At 43.0% G+C, this 22,580-nt stretch overlaps 1 protein-coding gene across 2 annotated transcripts in view; it reads right to left on the bottom strand.

The window, feature by feature from the left end:
* The window catches only part of SUSD4 (sushi domain containing 4), a 220,208-nt gene that overhangs the window by 103,262 nt on the left and 94,366 nt on the right, over nt 1–22,580 (bottom strand). For both annotated transcript variants that reach the window (XM_040351400.1, XM_040351401.1), the window contains exon 3: nt 3,581–3,793. In XM_040351400.1, the coding sequence (XP_040207334.1) occupies nt 3,581–3,793 (213 nt within the window). The remainder of the gene's footprint in view (nt 1–3,580; nt 3,794–22,580) is intronic.

The raw sequence follows: 22,580 nt of genomic DNA, 5'->3' as shown, positions 1-22,580 counted from the left end.
GGCGAGTCGGCGCTATACGGCGCCTGCGCACCGACGTTCGGCTTCTTTCGGCAATTCGTGACGCTCCTTATGCGACGGGTTGAGGTCGTTTTCGTCATCACGTCAATCACCTGCTGGATAGGAACGCCCACTCCCGCGGGAGTCCCGACCCGGAAGCCGGGGAAGAAAATAGCTGTATGAGGTATGTACAGCAAAAAAACAAAAACAAAGGACATACTGTCAATGTAGAGCGTGAGCTGGATGTAGTGTTAGAAAATCGTTTTTAGGGTGAACCTCCGCTTTAATTTAGTATTTTTTTTCTATAAAAGCCTAGACCAGTAATGGCGAACCTTGGCACCCCAAATGTTTTGGAACTACATTTCCCATTATGCTCCACTACACTGCAGAGTGCATCATGGAAAATATAGTTCCAAAACATCTGGGGGTTCCAAGGTTCACCATCACTGGCCTAGACTAAATTATCATTATGTCCTATACATAAAGGAGGGGGGGATGCTTTTTATACTTTGGGCGAACCCTGAGTGCCACTTCAAAGAATATGTTAAAGTGGAGTTCCACCAAAAAGTAGAACTTCCACTTTAAGGACTCCCGACCCCTGACATGCCACGGCATGTCATTTCTTTTTTTTGGGGGGGAGGGGTGTACCTAGTTTTGACAGTTTCTCTTCTCCCCCAGAAGATTGCCTGGCCATTCAAGATGCGCAGCGCGACTCGCGTATGCGCACCCGGCTGTGAAGCCGCAAGCTGTAACAGCCGGGCGCCCACACCTGCAATGCCAGCACCGCGGAGAGAGGGAGAGAAGCGAGGCTTCGAGCGGCCACAGTGCTGGATCGTGGGACAGGTGAGTGAGTGTTTATTAAAAGTCAGCAGCTACACTTTTTGTAGCGGCTGACTTTTAATAAACACAGAAACAGCTGGAACTCCTATTTTAAAGTGGTTGTAAAGGTTCCTTTAACTGCTTGCCGACCAGCCGCCGCAGTTATACGGCGGCAGGTCGGCTCCCCTGCGCGAGAGCCCGTAGCTATACGTTGGCTCTCGCGCAGGCCACTAGCCCCTCGCTCGCTCCCGACTCCCGTGCGAGTGCCCGGCGGGGGCGATCGCCGCCAGGCACACGCGATCGCTCGTTACAGAGCGAGGACCGGGAGCTGTGTGTTTACACTTTAAAGGTGTAAACACACAGCTCCCGGTCCTGTCAGGGAGAGAAATGCTGATCTTCTGTTCATACAATGTATGAACAGAAGATCAGTCATTTCCCCATGTAAGTCGACCCCCCCCTACAGTTAGAACACACCCAGGGAACATACTTAACCCCTTCCCCGCCCCCTGGTGTTAACCCCTTCACTGCCAGTGGCATTTTTATAGTAATCCAATGCATTTTTATAGCACTGATCGCTATAAAAATGCCAATGGTCCCAAAAATGTGTCAAAAGTGTCCGAAGTGTTCGCCATAATGTCGCAGTACCGAAAAAAAATCGCTGATCGCCACCATTACTAGTAAAAAAAAAAAAAAATGCCCATAAAAACTATCCCCTATTTTGTAAACACCGTGGGCCATATTCTCAGTGAAGTTATGATGGAGTAAGTCAGATACTCCATCGTAACTCCCTTTTTTGGCCAGTGTATCTATGCTCCTGATTCTCAGAATCATTTTTGCATAGATACACTTAAGATCCGCCATCTGTAAGTCACTTACACTGGCGGATCTTAAATGCAATGACGCCGGCCGCCGCTAGATGGCATTTACGTGAAGGAGTCATTTGCATATGCAAATGATCCTTCTACGCCGATTCCCGAACGAGTTCGCGTCGCGTAACCGTCGCTAACGTCGTTTGCGTAAGCGGAAACTTACTCCTGCTATATGAGGGGTAAGTTTCCGCAAGTCTCGCGTAGGCCATGTTACGGATGGCGTCGGGTCCCCGTCGTGTTTTTTCGTCGGGTACGTCGTTTACGTAAGTCGTTCTTGAATACGACTTTACGTCAATGACGCACACGTCGGCGTCATTGACGTTTTCCGCCGAGAACTGGAGCATGCGCACTGGGCTTTTTGCAGCCCGGCGCATGCCCAGTTCTTTCGCATCGGGGGCGCGCTTCATTTGAATAGAAGACGCCCCCTTGAAGATCCGCCAGGCTACGCCGGGACACTTACACTCCGCTGTCCCAACTTATGGAGCAAGTGTTTGGGGAATACAACACCTGCTCCAGTAAGTTGGGACAGCGGAGTGTAAGTGCCCTAAGCGCAGCAGGCGGATATTTATAGAGAATATGGCCCCATAACTTTTGCGCAAACCAATCAATAAACGCTTATTGCGATATTTTTTTATGAAAAATATGTACAAGAATACGTATAGGCCTAAACTGAGCAAAAAAAAAATTTTTTTAATATATATTTTTGGGGGATATTTATTATAGCAAAAAGTAAAAAATAAATATTTTTTTCAAAATTGTCGCTCTATTTTTGTTTATAGCGCAAAAACTAAAAACCGCAGAGGTGATCAAATACCACCAAAAGAAAGCTCTATTTGTGGGGAAAAAAGCCTAGATTAAGGCTTACCTGTAGGTGCTTGCAATATCTCCTAGACCTACACGGATTAGGAGATATTTGCAATAAATAATGCACCGATATCTACGGCGCATGCACGCTGTAGACAACAACGCAGGCACACTGAGCGTGCAGTTGCTGAATGGCATCATGCCGTAAGTGTGGGAGTGACATCATTGCTGCTCCGGCCAGTCACAGCGCCGGAGCAGCGATACCCGGAAGGAAGAGAGTGAAAGATCGACGCTTCGTGGAGGCGAGGAAATCGGGACATTGCAGGCTTCGGTTTCAGGTAAGTGACACATAAGGGGCTACTATGCGATGCATAGTAGCCCATTATGCTTTATCTTTGCAGGGAAACAAAGAGGAAGTAAAACCCATCAGGGTTAACTTCCTCTTTAAGGTGAAAAAACACAAACCTTTACAACCCCTTCCCTCTTGTGGCTCATTTTCAGATTTCCATATTTAAGAAATTAACGAAATATGTAAAGATAAAAATCTGAAATATCATATAAAACATTAATTTAAACTAAATGCTGCCAAAGAAAAAAAGAAAAAAAAAAAAACGCTACATATGAGCTCACTGAAAATACACGTTGCAATGCTCCTTCTCCTAATGTACAGTAAGTTAGCCAAATAATTAAAGACGATATACTCCCAGTGCAGCTGATAACTTCTTTCTACCAAAGTAAACAGAAATACAGAGTAATTACACTAACCCAGCAAGTGCGCCCTCTAGCGGTTGATCTGCAAATACTTTTAATGAGATAACACAAACCATGGACGAGCAAGTTTTTAAAAAGGTGAGATATAAAAAAAACTTTAAGATAAACATTGAGTTAAATTAAGCACTCACTGCAAATACATTATACTTTTACCCTAGTGCCTCCCACTCAGAGCTAACAGCAGAGGAACAACATCATGCCATTATGGTCGGTTGCTGTCCTACCCCTATATATGGATCATCCACACTGATAAAGCACACAGCCCCTGGTATACACACTGCGGACCATTTATAGCTATTGCAGCAGTCCACACATCCTACCTTCTTCTAGGCACACCGGAGTGTCGCTTGGCCGCCACGCCAAAGATCCATTGTTAAGCAGAACGCACATCTTTTTTGAAGGGCCCTTGAGTCTGTAACTGTTCTGGCAGTGGAACCGGACCACGGCATTTTCAAAGAAGACGCTAATACTTTGTGTTCTGTATCCATTTTCAGGGACTTCTGGGATAGGACAGGTGGCCAGATCTTCAAACCCTGAAGAAAAAAGCAGATTGTAGTGATCAAGTATAGGATCAAACAATCGTTTCAAAGCAACTCTGTAGCCTTAAAAAAATGTTTCAATAAAACTGCCCTTTGGAAAAGAAAACTGTTAAGTTAATACATACCTCTGTGGCAGGTGGGGAGCAGAGCTATGGCCTCCTGCAGAATCGACAGCAGATGTAGTTTCTTCTCCGGGCACTCTCTTATTGAAACATGTAACAGAGCCCTTCAGAGGGTGGCGTTCTGATCCATTTAGTTATAGCCAGGACCATGTATTTTTATTTGAAGTATGTAAGGTATGTATTCTCTTTTTCTTCCAGCATGTGGGACTTTTAGTCTTTACAAGTTTTGAATTTGGAGAGAAACCCCACGCCCCAAAAAATAAAAAACAGCGCGGGGCCCCCCAAAATACGTAACAGAACCTTATCCGGGCATGCAGCTCAGCAGGTCAGAAAGGTAACGACGACGAACAAGTACCCCACCTCCTCCCTTCCTGAACCATACCAGGCCACATGCCCTAAACATGGGGGGGTGGCTTTAGGCTGCCCCCCCACCCCAAAGCACCTTGTACCCATGTTGATAGGGACAATGGCCTCATTCCCACAACCAGGCTGGTGGTTGTGGGTGTCTGTGGGCGGTGGGCTTATCGGAATCTGGAAGCTCCCAGATCCCGCCTCCCCATGTGAATGAGTATCGGGTACATAGTACCCCTACCCATTCACCAAAAAAGTGTCAAAAAGGAATAAGCACAAGAGACAAGTTTTTGCCAATTCCTTTATTAAAAAATAAAAAAATAGTGTCCCTCAATGTAAATCCATGGTCAATCATGCCACCTGCCAACCCAAAAAAAAAAAAAAAATCGATGCCTCCCACCAAATGCCTGCTCTGCGCTTTTGACATTTCTTATATAGGTAAAGGGTGGGGCCACCTGGCTACGTCACACAGTGGCACCGCCCCTTGTGATGTCACATGCCCAGCATTCACCTGTCCGTGATGCCAGAAAGGGGGGCAGTAGCACCAGGTGATGTAGCCAGGTGGCCCCACCCTTTACCTATATAAGAAGTGTCAAAGTGCAGAGCAGGCATTCAACGGCAGGCCTCCCAGGAGACGGGAGTGTTTTTTTATTATTCGGGTCGGCGGGCAGCGTGACTGACGATGGATTTACATCGAGGGACACTATTTTTTTTATTTTTTTTTTAATAAAGGAATTGTCAAAAAGTTGTCTCTTGTGTTTATTACTTTGACACTTGATCGATGTGATGGGCAGAGAGCGAGAGAAGCTGTTATTAACCTCCCTGGCGGTATGATTCTGTCTGGAATTACGTACCAAAATCGGTACAATTATTTGCAAGGAAATTTGGCGTTTTATATTGTAGGCCTGTAATTCTTAGGAATAACTCACTTAAATCTGACCAAACAAGAATCTAATAGGCATCCCGGGTATGACATTTTTTTAAAAACAAAAATTATAATATAATAAATAATTATAAATAATTATAACAAATAATAATATAATTCTAATAAAAATTATTCAATAATGTAATCAAATCAAAATCACTGAAATTTTCTCAGTTGCAAAATTGTCGCTGTCATTATTTTTTTTTTTATGACAAATTTTCCCACAAATCGCTATCGCACAATTCTGCAAGTGATTATAATTTATTATCGCTGTTTTTTAGCTGATCTAAAACTATTTTTGACATAAAGGGACACTTTTGGTTGCTATGGACAATCTACAGTTTGCAGGGAGAAAAAAAGGTTTTTATTATATAAAATGACATGCATGACACAGGACAGACCACTAGGGACAAGGGGGGGTGTTTTTTTTTTACATACAGCACTGTAATCTATAAGATTACAGTATACTGTATGTATTGTGTTTGTTTACGTTTTTGAATTTGGCGCCGTTCTCCGCTCCCGTGCGTCGTAACGTCGCAGGGAACGGAGATCGGCGGCACAGGAGGACGCAGTGTGAATCGAGCGAGGTCCCGCTCGGGGTTACCAAACGCAACATGAAAAACCCACCCCGAGTCACGCTCGGGAATACCGCCAGGCAGGTTAAATATCAGTTTAGACACAAATATCTAAATCGACCTAAAACCATTATAGACTTTGTTTAACATAAGCAGCACTTCGCAAAATCTCATAAACAAGTGTCAGTGCAATTCTTAAAGAAAACAAGAGGAACATAAAGTCTGGGAACTATACATTTATAAATGATACATTTATAATAATGCAATTATAAATTCTATGGGTAAAAGTTAAACACATTTTTTTTTTTTTTCAAATGAATTGAAGTTCACTTAACCACTTCAGCTCTTGTACCTCTATACTCTATTCACTATGTATGTTTATCCGCTAAAGGCGTGTTTATTCATCGATACCCTTTTCATTACTTATGATAAAAAATGAATGCATGCATTGTTTTTTTGAGGCTTCTTTTGGCAAAATTGCCTTGCAAAAATTATTTTTTTTACTATGTAATCTACAGACAAAAATATGTATAAAAACACATATTTTTTTCTATTTTTAACAGTTTAAAACTAGTTGTACAGTAAGTTAATTTTTTTTAATATTAAAAACAAAGTAAAAATAAATCTTTAGCAAAAATGGAACAAAGTAGAGTGGAGTTAATTAGGGTTAACCAAGGATTATTAAAGGGTGAAATAGGAATACATTTTAATTACACTTTATTCTTCATATAAGGTTTTTTAATTTATGTAATCAGCACATTAAACACGCCTTTTGAAATAAATATGAATTAAACAGTAATTACAATGTAACAATACATAATTGCACTGTATTACTCAATGACACTTGCCGTCACTTTACATAGAAGGCTGCATTTTGACAGCTGTTCCTACTATGCAAACTATAGCAATTTTAACAGCTGGAAGTTGCAGGTAATCGCAGCGGGGAAGCAGAGGCAGGAGAAAGCTGCTGAATGTAAGAGATATGTCTTTTTTTAGACATCTCACAAGTTTAGAATCCTCAAGTTGTTGAACTCTGCAACATAAACTAACAATTAAAATATCGCTTTGAGTATACAAATCCCTGAAAACATAAAACAAGTAGTTGCTTGGCCCCATAGCATGCTCGCGGTTGAGTTATGAGCTCCTTTCCATCCTTACAACCCAAAACTTAATCACTTTAAAAACAGTGGCAACCCACAAAGCCCAATCGATATTTTCTTGTTCATATTTGATCATCAAACTGTGAACGGACTTCAGGCGATCAATAAAGTTTATTTAACATCCTCCTCTGTCTACAAGATGTGTTTTTCATTCTCTGCTCCTCTGTGTAAGGCCGTCAGCATGGAGAAAAAAAATAAAAAAACGCCAAGAACCAAGAACATCTTTCAAAGAGACTATATTCTCAAACTTCTTTCTCATCAACCGGTTCATGTGAAGGACATTCACAGACAACTGTGTAAAAGTTTTGTTTTTAAAGAAAGCAGGATATCAGAGAAAAAGCTGACTTCTTTGTGGGAAGCGAATGAAATAAAGTTACAAATTGGCAGTTTGGTTAAAGAGAACCTGTCATTGGCCAATTCTGGAGTTTTCAGATATAGTAATATTGGGGGAGATTTACTAAAACTCGAGAGTGCAAAATCTGGTGCAGCTGTGTGTGGTAGCCAATCTGCTTCTAACTTCAGTTTGTTCAATAAACCTCCTTAGCGGTATTCCCGAGTCTGGCTCGACGTGAATTTTACATACAAAAAGCGGTAACCCCGAGCCAGACTTGGGATCGCATTGCAGGATACAGGGGAAGTTACCATATTTATCGGCGTATAACACGCACAGGCGTATAACACGTGCCCTAACTTTAAGAGGAACATTTCAGGAAAAAAAACCTGGATCCTGCTATGTGTCCCCGCTGTGTCTTCTCGCTCGATTCATAATGCCAAGCTCTGTTCCCTGCGACGCACGGGGACGGAGTTCGGCGCCAAATTCAAAAAGTGAAACACACTATATACACACAGTATACTGTAATCTTACAGATTACAGTACTGTATCAAATAAATACACATCCCATTTGTCCCTAGTGGTCTGTCCAGTGTCCTGCATGCAGTTTTATATTATAAAAACTGTTCTTTCTGCCTGGAAACTGGAGATTGTCCATAGTAGGGTTGTCCCGATACCGATACCAGTATCGGTATCGGGACCGATACCGAGTATTTGCGTGAGTACTTGTACTCGCGCAAATACCCCCGATACCTAAATAGAATACTTTACCCCCCCGCCGCTGCCGCCGCATCGCGCCGCCACATCGAAAGCCGCCGCATCGCACCGCCGCATTGAAAGCCGTCGCATGGGTTAAACGGCGTGCGGGAACACCACAGCTTTCATTTGAATAGCTGTAGTGTTCCCGCGCGTATAGACACTCCCCCTTGCTCGGGATTGGATGGGTGATCGTGATCTGTCCAATCCCGAGCAAGGGGGAGTGTCTATACGCGCGGGCAAAACAGCTATTCAAATGAATGCTGTGATTTTCTCCATGCGGCGGCTTTCGGCGGCAAAGGTATGGGGGAAATGGCTGGAGGGACATGGCTGCATATGTGAGGGACATGGCTAGAGGGACATGGCTGCATATGTGAGGGACATGGCTGGGGGGACATGGCTGCATATGTGAGGGACATGGCTAGAGGGACATTGCTGCATATGTGAGGGACATGGCTAGAGGGACATGGCTGCATATGTGAGGGACATGGCTAGAGGGACATGGCTGCATATGTGAGGGACATGGCTAGAGGGACATGGCTGCATATGTGAGGGACATGGCTAGAGGGACATGGCTGCATATGTGAGGGACATGGCTGGGGGGACATGGCTGCATATGTGGGGGACATGGCTGGGGGGACATGGCTGCATATGTGGGGGACATGGCTGGGGGGACACATTTTAAAAAAGTATCGGTATTCGGTATCGGCGACTACTTGAAAAAAAGTATCGGTACTTGTACTCGGTCCTAAAAAAGTGGTATCGGGACAACCCTAGTCCATAGCAACCAAAAGTGTCCCTTTAAATCAAAAGTGCTTTTAGAGCAGCTAGAAAACAGCGATAATAAATTAGAATCACTTACAGAATTGAGCGATAGTGATTTGTGGGGAAATTCATCATCAAACAATAAAAGTAATGACAGCGACAATTCTGCAACTGAGCAAATTTCTGTGTTTTTGATTTGATTACATTACATTACAGGCATACCCCACTTTTAAGTACACAATGATGTTTATTTACTAAAGCTTAAAAGCGCAAAATCAGGCTCACTTCTGCACAGAAACCAATGAGCTTCCAGGTTTTATTAGCAGGCTTAATTGAACAAGCTTGGGTTAGAAGCTCATTGGTTTCTATGCAGAAGTGAGCCTGATTTTGCACTTTCCAGCTTTAGTAAATAAACCCTATTGTGTACTTAAAAGTGGGATATGCCTGTATTGAATAATTTTTATTATAATTACATTATTATTTGTTATAATTATTTTTAGTTATTTATTATATTATAATTTATGATTTTGTGTTTCAAACTTTATCATACCCGGGATGTCTACTAGACTCTTGTTTGGACAGATTTAAGTGAGTTATTCCTAAGAATTGCAGGCCTACAATATAAAACGCCAAATTTCCATGCAAAATAATTGTACTGCTTTCAGCACCTAAAACCAGAAAGAATCATACCGCCAGGGAGGTTAAGCTTTGAGAATAAAACCTGGAAGATGATTGGTTTCTATGCAGAGCTGCACCAGATTTTGCACACTACAATTTTAGTAAATCAAACCCATTGGGGGTTATTTACGAAAGGCAAATACACTTTGCACTACAAGTGCAAAGTGCACTTGAAATTGCACTAAAAGTGCACTTGGAAGTGCAGCCGCTGTAAATCTGAGGGGGTAGATCTGAAATGATGGGAAGCTCTGCTGATTTCATTATCCAATCATGTGCAAGCTAAAATGCTGTGTTTTATTTTCCTTGCATGTCCCCCTCGGATCTACAGTGCAATCTTAAGTGCACGTTGCACTTGTAGTTTGCATAACCCCCATTGTGTCAGATTGTTCAGTGCAAACAGATCATACACAGACAGTTATAAACTCATCACTGATCACTTTGTTGGTATTGTTGTATTAAATTGTATTGTAACTGTAAGGTCTGCCTTCATGTTGTAAAGTGCTGGCGCTATATAAATTCTGTATAATAATAATAATTGTACTAGGTGTCTGGTCCTTGCAAATTACTCTGCACCTAAAGTTTACCTGAAGCCAAGAACAAACATTTAATAGATTTTTGGCAGGTTTTTCCTCCTTTATTTATGCCTGGGGCTCCTGCCAGTAATACACATCCTGTTGTAGGGTGAAAACACTCACTCACTGTACTTAACCACATCAAGACCAGGCCTATTTCTGACATTTGCTGTTTACAAGTTAAAATCTGTATTTCTTGATAGAAAATTATTAGAACCCCCCCAAATATTTTATATAAATATATATATATTTAGCAGAAACCCTAGAGAAAAAAAGGGCGGTCATGGCATTATTTTATGTCACACTGTATTTGCGCAGCGGTCTTTCAAACGCAACTTTTATGGAAAAAATACCCTTCAATGAATTTAAAATAAAAATAGCCCAATTGTTTTGTATAATGTGAAAGATGATGTTACACCAAGTAAATAGATACCTAACATGTCATGCTTTAAAATTGCACGCACTCGTGGAATGGCAACAAACTACCGTACTTAAAAATCTCCATAGGCGGCGCTTTAAACAGTTTAAAGTTACAGAGGAGATCTAGTGCTAGAATTATTGCTCTCGCTCTAACGATCACAGTGATACCTCACATGTGTGCTTTGAACACCGTTCACATATGTGGGGGTGACTTGCCTATGCGTTCGCTTCGGTGCACAAGCTCGGAGGGACAGGATACTTTAAATTTATTTTATTTTTTTCTTATTTGACTTTTTTATTTTTACACTGTCCCTTTAGAATTTTGTTATTTTTTTGGACCACTTTTATTCCTATTACAAAGAAATGTAAAAATAAGCAGGACAGGGCCTCTTTAATGTGATGTTTGACATCGCTCACAACCTCCAAGGGCATAGAGTCGAATGGGGGCCATGTTTCCCTCCCTCGACTTCCTGCCCATCACTCCACCAGACTGGATCGTTTCCGCCGCTGCTTATCTCTTCGGTAAGCAGCGGAAACGACCAGGAAGAAGCAGGAAGGGGCAACTCTCCCGCTGCCCATAAAAGTGATCCCATGGCAAATCCACTGCTGGGACCACTTTTATGTGAGAGGATCGCCCACTGTGTAAAAAAATATCGGGGTTATGGCAGCTAGCTACTGTATGTGTATATATAATATATATATGGTGGGCAGTCCAGAAGTGGTTTTTAAAGTGGTTGTAAAGCCCGCTTGGTGATTTTCACCTACAGTTTACCGTTTGGCATTTTGCACACTGCAACTTGAAAAAGCTCAGTACAGCTTTTTTTACTGAGCTATTAATTGTAATGTGCCTACGCACACAGGCCCGTAGTGCTGCGTGCATTGTTTAGTAAAAAAAAAAAAAAAATTGCATTCAAAGCTTTGTGCTGAAACCGAGGGCACCTGCGCGCATGCGTGGGAGTAACGTCATTGCGGCTCCGGCCAATCAAATAGCCAGAGTGCGCAAACCCGGAAGAAAGACCAGGGAAACATGTCAGCCCTCTCAGCGGTGACAGCACAGCACTGGAGGGCTTCGGTCCAAGGTGAGTATTTCATATGGACTAGTATGGTGTTTTTTATTTCCCTTTTGTTTTTGTTTACAACCGCTTTAATAACATGTGTGAGGACTACAGAACACAACCCTCTTGAGAACTGATAAACTGTGCCATCTGCCTTTGCTACATATTTATCAGTTTTGAGTTTTAAAATGCATGCAAATGTTAAATTTCTGTGAGAAAAAGTACTTCCCTGACTGAAATGAATTAATCGCGTGTTTAATCACAGTTCCAGACATCTCCGTGGCCGATGCTGCTTGCATGATTTAAAATAAAAGCACACAAAATGAAAATGCATAGAAAAGATCAGCGCAATCAACTCTAATAGCATGCCTCATTGTGGTAAAGGGCCGCTGTCATTGGCCCTTTACCCCGATCTGTGATGTGCCAGGTCTGGCAGACCTGGCGGTCATGGACATTCCCAGGTTCATGGCCCAGAGGGCACGGAGCGGGATTCTGGGAGGACGTCATTGCGCATCCTCACAGAATTATCCGAACACGCTGTAGTAGTCATACGGCTATGGCCCAGGCTGCAAGTGGTTAAAAAGCCATTCTTGTGCTCCAGTCCAGTGAATTTGCTTAGGTTAAGATGATGTCATCAGTCTGCTGCAGGAAGGAGGAACCATTTTCTCAGCCTCTTCTCACACGGTGATTAAACTGTAAGCCTAGATCCACACTATTATGGGTGCGGGAGCATATGTAAATCGCATGCATTTCCGCACCCACAGGCACCAGCAAATAAAACGTGCTGCTCTTTAGCAGATGCATGGGGATACCCACAGATCTAAAAATACAGCGCATTTTCAGATGCTGGAAACCGCATGGTGCCGCAGCACTATGTAGTTTCTATTCACCCCCTTTGTTATGAAGCCTGGTGCAACCAATTACCTTCAGAAGTCACATAATTAGTGAAATAATGTCCACCTGTGTGCAATCTAAGTGTCACATGACCTGTCATTACATATACACACCTTTTTGAAAGGCCCCAGAGGCTGCAACACCCAAGCAAGAGGCACCACTAACCAAACACTGCCATGAAGACCAAGGAACTCTCCAAACAAGTAAGAGACAAATGTTGTTGAGAAGTACAAGTCAGGGTTGGGTTATAAAAAAATATCCAAATCTTTGATGATCCCTAGGAGCACCATCAAATCTATCATAACCAAATGGAAAGAACATGGCACAACAGCAAACCTGCCAAGAGATGGGCGCACACCAAAACTCATGGGCAAGGAGGGCATTAATCAGAGAGGCAGCACAGAGACCTAAGATAACCCTGGAGGAGCTGCAGAGTTCCACAGCAGAGACTGAAGTATCTGTACATAGGATGACAATAATCTGTACGCGCTCCATAGAGTTGGGCTTTATGGCAGACTGGCCAGAAGAAAGACATTACTTTCAGCAAAAAACAAAATGGCACGTTTTGAGTTTGCGAAAAGGCATGTGGGAGATTCCTAAAATGTATGGAGGAAGGTGCTCTGGTCTGATGAGACTAAAATTAAACTTTTTGGCCATCAAAGAAAATGCTAAGTCTGGCGCAAACCCAACACATCACATCACCCAAAAAACACCATTCCCACAGTGAAACATGGTGGTGGCAGCATCATGCTGTGGGGACGTTTTTCAGCAGTCGGGACTGGGAAACTGGTCAGAGTTGAGGGAAAGCTGTATGGTGCTAAATACAGGGATATTCTTGAGCAAAACCTGTACCACTCTGTGTGCGATTTGAGGCTAGGACGGAGGTTTACCTTCCAGCAGGACAATGACCCCAAACACACTGCTAAAGCAACACTTGAGTGGTTTAAGCGAAAACATGTAAATGTGTTGGAATGGCCTAGACAAAGCCCAGACCTCAATACAATAGAAAATCTGTGGTCAGACTTAAAGATTGCTGTTCACAAGCACAAACCATCCAACTTGAAGGAGATGGAGCAGTTTTGCAAGCAAAAATGGGCAAAAATCCCAGTGGAAAGATGTGGCAAGCTTATAGGGCCAGATTCACGTAGGTGAGCGGCGGCGTAATGTATATACGTTACACCGCCGCAAGTTTTCATCGCAAGTGCCTGATTCACCAAGCACTTGCGATGAAAACTACGCCGGCGGCCTCCGGCGCAAGGCGGGCCAATTCAAATGGGCGTGTGCCATTTAAATTAGGCACGCTCCCGCGCCGGACCTACTGCGCCGTGACGTCATTTTTTCGAACGGCGACGCGCGTAGCGTAAATTCCGTATTCCCGGACGGCTTACGCAAACGACGTTCATTTTTAAATTTCGACGCGGGAACGAAGGCCATACTTTATACAGCAATACTATTGCTGTGTAAAGTTAAGGGAGGTCAAACGACGACTAAAATTGCGACAGGAAACTAGACTAGCGGCGACGTAGCGAACGCGAAAATCCGTCGTGAATCGCCATAACTCCTAATTTGCATACCCGACGCTGGTTTACGACGCGAACTCCCCCCAGCGGCGGCCGCGGTACTGCATCCTAAGATCCGACAGTGTAAAACAATTACACCTGTCGGATCTTATGGATATCTATGCGTAACTGATTCTATGAATCAGTCGCATAGATAGAAACAGAGATACGACGGCGTATCAGGAGATACGCCGTCGTATCCCTTTTGTGAATCTGGCCCATAGAGACTTATCCAAAGCGACTTGGAGCTGTGATAACCGCAAAAGTATTGACTTTAAGGGGGTGAATAGTTATGCACATTGACTTTTTATGTTATTTTATCCTATTTGTTGTTTGCTTCACAATAAAATTAGAAAAAACTTTAAAATTGTGTGTTCTGTCAATTAAATGATGCAAATCCTCAAACAATCCATGTTAATTCCAGGTTGTGAGGCAACAAAACACGAAAAATGCCATGGGGGGTGAATACTTTTGCAAGGCACTGTATGTGGTTATCGTTAATTGTTTTGTAAAAATCCCTATGAAGCCTTCCTGAATGGACAAGCTGAAGAATGCACTAATAATCAATTTAAATTACTTACGCATATCCTTACAGCTACAAAAAAAGTAATGACTAGAGCATGCAGAACCCAGTCAATCCCCTTCGTCAAGCATCAAGTTATGATTTTTGAAAAAATCATTGCTAGACAAAATTACAGAATGGCTAAATTTTGTAAGATGGGAACCATGGACTGAATCTTGCATGCCACCCACCTTTAGCCCTCACCCTCTGCACTTATGAAGATTTGAGGTGGCGAGGCATGTGGGAAAGACATTAGCATGTTCCACTTAACCGCTTAAGCCCCGGACCATTTTGGTGGTTAAAGACCAGGCCACTTTTTGCAATTCGGCACTGCGTTGCTTTAACTAACAATTGCGCGGCCATGCGACATGGCTCCCAAACAAAATTGACGTTCTTTTTTCCCCACAAATAGAGCTTTATTTTGGTGGTATTTGATCACCTCTGCAATTTTAATTTTTTGCCCTATAAACAAAAAAAGAGCGACAATTTTGGAAAAAGATGCAATATTTTTAGCTGTAATAAATATCCCCAAAAAATATATAAAACATTTTTTTTCCCACAGTTTAGGTCGATACATATTCTTCTACCTATTTTTGTAAAAAAAAATCGCAATAAGCGTTTATTGATTTTTTTTACTAGTTATGGCGGCGATCAGCGATTTTTATTGTGACTGCGATATTATGGCAGACACATCAGACACTTCTGACACCATTTTGGGACCATTGTCATTTTTACAGCGATCAGTGCTATAAAAATGCACTGATTACTGTAAAAATGGCACTGGCAGTGAAGGGGTTAACCACTAGGTGGCGCTGCAGGGGTTAAGTGTTCCCTAGGAAGTGATTCTTACTGTTAGGGGACGTGGCAACACGAGAAACGTCACTGATGACCGTTCCCGATCACGGGGAACAGTCATCAGTTAAGCCTCGTACACACGACCGAGAAGCTCGACAGAATCCATCTAGAAACTTGGTGGGAGAGCTTTTTTGCCGAAGAAAACTGGCGTGTGTACAGCCTCGTACACACGACCGAGAAACTCGGCAGAATCCATCAAGAAACTTGGTGGCAGAGCTTTTTTGCAGAGGAAAACGGTCGTGTGTATGTTTTTCATCGAGGAAACTTTTGAGGAACTCGACGAGGAAATAAGAGAACAAGTTCTCTCAATTTCCTTGTCGTGTTCCTCGTCGGGCTGGTTTTCAACGAGAAACTCGAGCGTGTGTATGCTAAGAAACACTCGCATGCTCAGAATAAAGTATAAGACGGGAGTAAAAGTAGCGTTTGTAATGGAGATAACACATTTTTCACGCTGTAACAGACTGAAAAGTGCAAATCGTCTCCGACCAAACTTTTATTTAACACGCAGTAACATGAGATTAGCAAAAGCAGCCCCAAGGGTTGTGCCCGTGGAATCGAACTTCCCCTGCCATTGTATGTGTTGTACGTCACCGCGTTTGAGAACAAGGAGATTTTGTCTTGACAGTGTGTACGCAAAGCAAGCTTGTTGAGTTCCTCGACAAGCCTAACAAGGAACTCGTCGAGGAAAACGATGTGTCTTTTCCGACGAGTTCCTCGGTCGTGTGTACGAGGCCTCACAGTGTCACTAGGCAGAATAGGTGAATGCCTTGTTTATAAAGGCATTCCCCTGTTCTGCTCTTGCCGACCGCAATCGTGGGACTCCCGGGAACATCGAATTCCGGGACCTTCCTTGCGGCAGATTTATGTGGATGTACCTGTACGCCAATCTGCCTGCCCGTGCCATTCTGTCTACGTAAATAGGCGTGCAGCGGTCGGCAAGTGGTTATAATTAGGGTTGTCCCGATACCGATACCAGTATCGGTATCGGGACCGATACCGAGTATTTGCGCTAGTACTCGTACTCGTGCAAATACTCCCGATACCAAAATAGAATACTTTTTTTTTTTGTGACATCGAGCGGTGCATAGAGGCAGGGCCGGATTAACCGTGGGGCTGATGGAGCTGCAGCTCCAGGCCCCCATCATAATATAGGCCCAAACTTAATTCTCTCACCAGGGCCCGGCGGCCGGCCGACGACCGCTATATAATAAATCCACACGTCCAGGCAGCTGCAGTGCCATTGGATGGCACTGATAGGTGGCACTGGCATTGATTGAATGGCACTCATAAATGGATGGCACTGATAGGTGGCACTGGCATTGATTGGGTGGCACTGATGAGATGCAATAATAAGCTGCCTCCCTGCACTGATGCACTAATGGGCACTGATCTGCACTGATAGGTGGCACTGGCTAGCTGCACTTTTGGGCACTGGCACCGATGAGCTGCACTGATAGGTGGCACTGGCAGTGATCACTCCTTCAATGAAATGTAGTTTTCCAGTACCGTATGCTAAAAAACAGCCCCACACCATGATGTACCAGTTCTTCATAATTCTAAAGAAAATATCCTTAGTCTGTATTGTGGTTTGAAAACGGTCACATGACATTTAAAAAAAGTATCGGTATTCGGTATCGGCGACTACTTGAAAAAAAGTATCGGTACTTGTACTCGGTCCTAAAAAAGTGGTATCGGGACAACCCTAGTTATAATAAATATACCTCATGTTAGATTTACTTACGATATCCTATGTCTAAAGGCAGCCTAAATAAAGCAGCATAATTATATAGGTGACACCAACAGGGTCAAAAACAGGATCCAAGATGGGTGCAAATAAAAAGTAAAAATGTTCCTGTTTTATTATAAGATATGATACAAACATTCTGCAGCTATGGAGACAGTACAGAACATGGGCCTACAGATTATATAATGTTCTAAAGGCCGCGGAAATATCATGTTCTGATCCTTTCTCTAGCCACAAACCAGGCCTCAATGCAAAATAACCTGTCATTTTATGAGCTGCCTGGGGGGGAGGATAAGAAGATATTTTTATGTTTGGTGGGTCCCAAAAGAACGGGTAATCGTGCCGAAAACACTTTAGGAGAAGTCTTGCAGTTTTCTCAAGGCTCGGGAACGGTATTTACAGTCGAACGCCCCGGCTGATTTATGTGCTTACAGGCACAATCATCGACTTGTGAAGCAAACACAGCATGAAAAGTGAGATCTCCCCAATGACAACATTCTGTAGAGTAGGAAGAAATTCCAATAACTGCATATTGACCTGCTCTGACAGCACTCGCGGCCCCTTGCCAGCCTCTATAATGAATAGCTAGACAAAGATAAATGGACATGGCCTTATTTAAAGTTACATGCCAGTCAAAAATTGAAACTGAAGATGTCGGATGCACACCTGCTAAGTACCATGGCGACCTGCTATGTAACATCTAGGAAGGCCTTTTTGTAGTGCATCATTCTATACCCTTCCCTTTCACGAATAATCTAAGAACCTCTACCTGTAATGCAGGAGAGGGGCTTGTAAACACATCCACTGCAGCCTTCTTACAAGAAGAAAAACCTTTCTGCAAGCACCTTTGGTGGGTAAAATTGAATTGTACAATTTTATAGTGGTGTGGTTTTTCCCAAGGAAAAGGGTCCAGGGCCAGGTCCCTCACATTGTTAGGGCAGAACGTCCACAGAAAGATTTCTGTTTGTGTTATTCTGACTAAAGCTGAAAATAATATATTCTTCTGGTGATGGTAAATCCCTTTAAATACTGTATTTATCGGTGTGTAACACGCACAGGCGTAAAACACACACCTTAAATTTAAGAGGGAAGTTTCAGGAAAAAAACTTTGAAACCACTTTGAAGCAAAATAATGGTCAGTGTCCATCTGCAGCCTCAATGCAGCCTGATCTTTGTCATCTGCAGCCTGATCTGTGTCCATCTGCAGCCTCAATGCAGCCTATGTGCCCATCTGCAGCCTCAATGCAGCCTGATCTTTGTCATCTGCAGCCTGATCTGTGTCCATCTGCAGCCTCAATGCAGCCTATGTGCCCATCTGCAGCCTCAATACAGCCTGATCTTTGTCATCTGCAGCCTGATCTGTGTCCATCTGCAGCCTCAATGCAGCCTATGTGCCCATCTGCAGCCTCAATGCAGCCTGATATTTGTCATCTGCAGCCTGATCTGTGTCCATCTGCAGCCTCAATGCAGCCTATGTGCCCATCTGCAGCCTAAATGCAGACCATGTGCCCATTTGCAGCCTGTCTCTCATCAATGCAGCCTGATGCCCATTTGCAGCCTCACCATTTCTCGTGCAGTGAGGGAATCCCCGAGCCGTCATCTCCTGTTCACACAGCTCTCAGTCGCGTCAGCAGTCACGTACACAGTCCTGCCTCCGCCATCTGCATTGGACTAGCTCCTGTGATTGACAGAACACTGATTCAATGCCGGTGGCCGAGGCGGGACTGTGTGTGTGACGTCAGAGCTGAGTGAGAGCTGAGTAAACAGGAGATGACAGCTTGGTGAATTCCGGCGGAGTTCGTCCCCCTCCTTCCCCTCCGAGTCTGGGGTACACTATCGGCGTATAACACACACCCGCAATTTTCCCCTATTTCCAGGGGGGAAAGTGCGTGTTATACGCCGATAAATACGGTATATACAGTAAATACTGTATGTATTGTGAGGCACTGGCTGGCAGGAATGTGGATGGGACACATGTGTCACAAAGAAGCTCCTGCTCCTTTTTGGACGACAAGATTATGAAAATTTGTGTGAAATGAATGTCACAAATTTACCTGAACCTGAAGGGGATAATGACAACTCTACATCAGAGGTACTTTACAACTTCCCAGTAGCGGAATGGTTGGGATGTCAGAGAAAATGGCCTCAGTGCCTAAAAGAACAGATATACCGGAGGCCAGGGAAGATTTTGGGACTGCAAAGTTGTTGGATCTTGATTTGGCAAATGCTTGGGAAAATGTAAAGGTGATAACTGGGGTACCCCAAGGACCAGAAGTTAGCATGCTATGACTTACTGTATCATGTAAGGAAGAAAGGGGAGGAAGTTGTGGAGCAGCTTGTGATTCTCCATTCTCACACAAGGATGGTGTTGGATTTGGTCCATTCTCATATGTTTGGTGGTTATTTAGGGATATAAAAAAAAAACTGTGATTTTTATGACCTGGTATTTACAAAGCCATTAGGGAGAATTGTAAATCTTGCTCTGAGTGTTAAACTAGTGCACTCCCATCATATTTTCGATATGTGCTGGTCCCCATGCCTATAATTTGGTTATGGGTAATGCTATAGAAAGTGGTGTACTATTTGCATTTTTGTAGTTAGATTTTCTGTTATTTTTCAATCTGTGATATATGTAAATATACACCGCGCTAGGTGTTTGACATTATCCAACAATTAGTCTATAATTGGAATAAGATCTGAAAATGTATGAATACTGTATTTATTGGCGTATAACACTCACTTTTTTACCCTAAAAAAAAGAGGGTAAACTGTGCCTGCGCGTTATACGCAGGGGTCCGTGGAATTTTTTTTTCCTGAAACTTCCCTCTTAAAGTTAGGGTGCGTGTTATACGGTAAGTCCTGTAGTGCTATATTAAAGAGGAAGTAAACCCTGATGGGTTTTACTTCCTCTTTATTTCCCTGCAAAGGTAAAGCATAATGGGCTACTATGCATCGCAAAGTAGCCCATTATGTGTCACTTAACTGAAACCGAAGCCTGCGATGTCCCCGATGTCCCTGCTGGCTGAATGCATCCATCTTCAGCCCTCTTCCTTCCGGGGCCGCGGACTCCGGCTCTGTGACTGGCCAGGGTCGCGTGACGTCACTTCCACGCATGCGCACGGGAGCCGCCAGTCACAGCATGACCCCCTCTAGAAACGGCACAGCTTGTTCTTTCTAAAGTGCGCATGCGCCAAATACATTGGCGCATGTGCATAAGATGACAGCATTTCGGGGACATTGTAAATATCTCCCAAACTGTGTAGGTTTAGGGGATATTTACAGCCCTTACAGGTAAGCCTTAATATAGGCTTACCTGTAGGTGAAAGTGGTTGTACAGGGTGTACAACCACTTTAAGTAAAGTGCCCATGGTCATAAAATTCAGTGAAGGACAGGTGCTCCAACTTTGCTGAATTCAAGTGCCCCATGTAGATGTACACTCTCCATGGATATTGACCACCTATCTCTAGTGTGGTCACTTACGCTTGTTGGGGAATCTTCCCCTATTTGGCGTCTTTACTGGCAGGCTCCTCAATGGGTTAATCCTCAAATATCAATACGAAAAACAAAAATTAGTCAGAATTTTAATTTGTAACAAAACAAACTGTACATGTCTACTGCTGGCTGATCAAAAGAAAAAAAAAAGCGAGTCGTCATCATTTTAAAACTGAAGCCCTGTACAAACGATTGGTTTGTCTGATGGACCGTTTTCATCGGACAAACAGATCGTGTGTGGGCCCCATCGGTTTGTTTTCCATCAGTGAAAAAAAATAGAACATGTTTTAAAATTTGTCTGTGTGGAAGTGGAAGTCCATTGGTCAAAAATCCACGCATGCTCACAATCAAGTCGACGCATGCTCGGAAGCATTGAACTTAATTTTTCTCAGCCCGTCGTAGTGTTTTACGTCACCGCGTTGGACACGGTCGGATTTTTGACCGATGGTGTGTAGGCTGCCTTTCTTCACCCCACGCTGATGAAGTCCCGCTCATAGGGACGCAACGTCGTACGAGGGGAAGGGGCCACGTGTGACGTCACCCGCGATCGCCGACCTAGACTGAAACCCATGCTCTTATGGATGTTTTATGCTGTTTCGCTGCACTCGCTTGAGAGTGCCCATACAGTGAGTGTATTCGTTTTTTATTCTTAAATAAATGTATTTTGGCTTCAGAGAGCACTAGATTTCCTCTCCTTTGTTTTTTATGCCCTGATTGCCATGTCCTGATCCTGAGTCTGATTGATATTGTGGTTCTACTGCTGCATTGCTTGCTGTCCTCTGAGAACAGGTGGTTCTCTGATTATGCTTTGTGACCTATTGCAGGTCGAAGTTGTAAGGTGAGAGGCCATTCCTGCTATTTGGTGGAGGTTCCTTCTGGATATCACCCTTTGGATTTTTTTTTATTATATTCCGATTTGGATCATCTTTTTGCACTTGAGCACTTTATATGGACTCTATTATATATCTTATAATTATATATCATATATCATATGTTTTAACTTTCTGCGCTGCACTATTATTATTTTAGGTGTGTAGGCAAGACTGATGAAAGTCAGCTTCATCGGATATCCGATGAAAAAATCCACCGGAAAAGATTCCATCAGATATCCCATCGTGTGTACAGGGCTTAACACTGGTCAAAAGGGAAAAACCCCTCACTTTTACCATCTTTTTGTCTATAGTTTGAAATGTTATATATAAAAACTGACATAAAACATCATTCTAACATTTATAAACTTTAATGTAGCTAAGGACAATTTTCCGATAAAGTGGTGAGCTTTTATTGCTGTCTATCAGAAGATGAGCTCTCTCTATTTCTTCTGGTGACTACTGTCACTGCGACTAAAGGTAAGAAAAAAAATCCATTATCATTTTCTTTTCAATAGATTTTTTATTGGGTTTTTAAAACACACAAAGATTATGGTGCAAGGTTAGACACAAGAAGTCATTCTCCAGCTTAACATGTAAAGCACACGTAAATAAGTGCACGCTGTAACCCTAGCAACAGTCATGCAAGATATAAGGAGAATTGAGGTCAAGAGCACATGTTTCACATGGTTATGCCGCATACACACCATCACTTTATGTGATGAAAAAAAACGACATTTTCTGTGAAGTAAAAAATGACCTTTTTGAAACTTCAATTTTCAAAGACGAAGTTGCCTACACACCATCGTTTTTCTCACAATGTTCTAGCAAAGCGAGGTTACGTTCCACCACGTTTTTCCATTGAAGCTTGCTTCATAACTAGCTTCTGGGCATGCGCGGGTGTAAAAACGTCTTTTTAAACGACGTTTTTTGCTACACACGGTCAATTTCTGTGAAGTAAAAAACGACGTTTTGAAAAACGACACATAAAATTGAAGCATGCTTCAATTTTTTTGGGTCGTTTTTTACAAGGCATAAAACGACGTTTTCCCCCACACACGGTCAATTAAAGTGACGTTTTTAAAAACGTCGTTT

The sequence above is a fragment of the Rana temporaria genome, chromosome 4 (assembly GCF_905171775.1).
Source record: "Rana temporaria chromosome 4, aRanTem1.1, whole genome shotgun sequence".
NCBI lineage: Eukaryota > Metazoa > Chordata > Amphibia > Anura > Ranidae > Rana > Rana temporaria.
The sequence above is the reverse complement of the archived record's forward strand: the minus strand, read 5'-3'. Positions and strand labels throughout refer to the sequence as shown.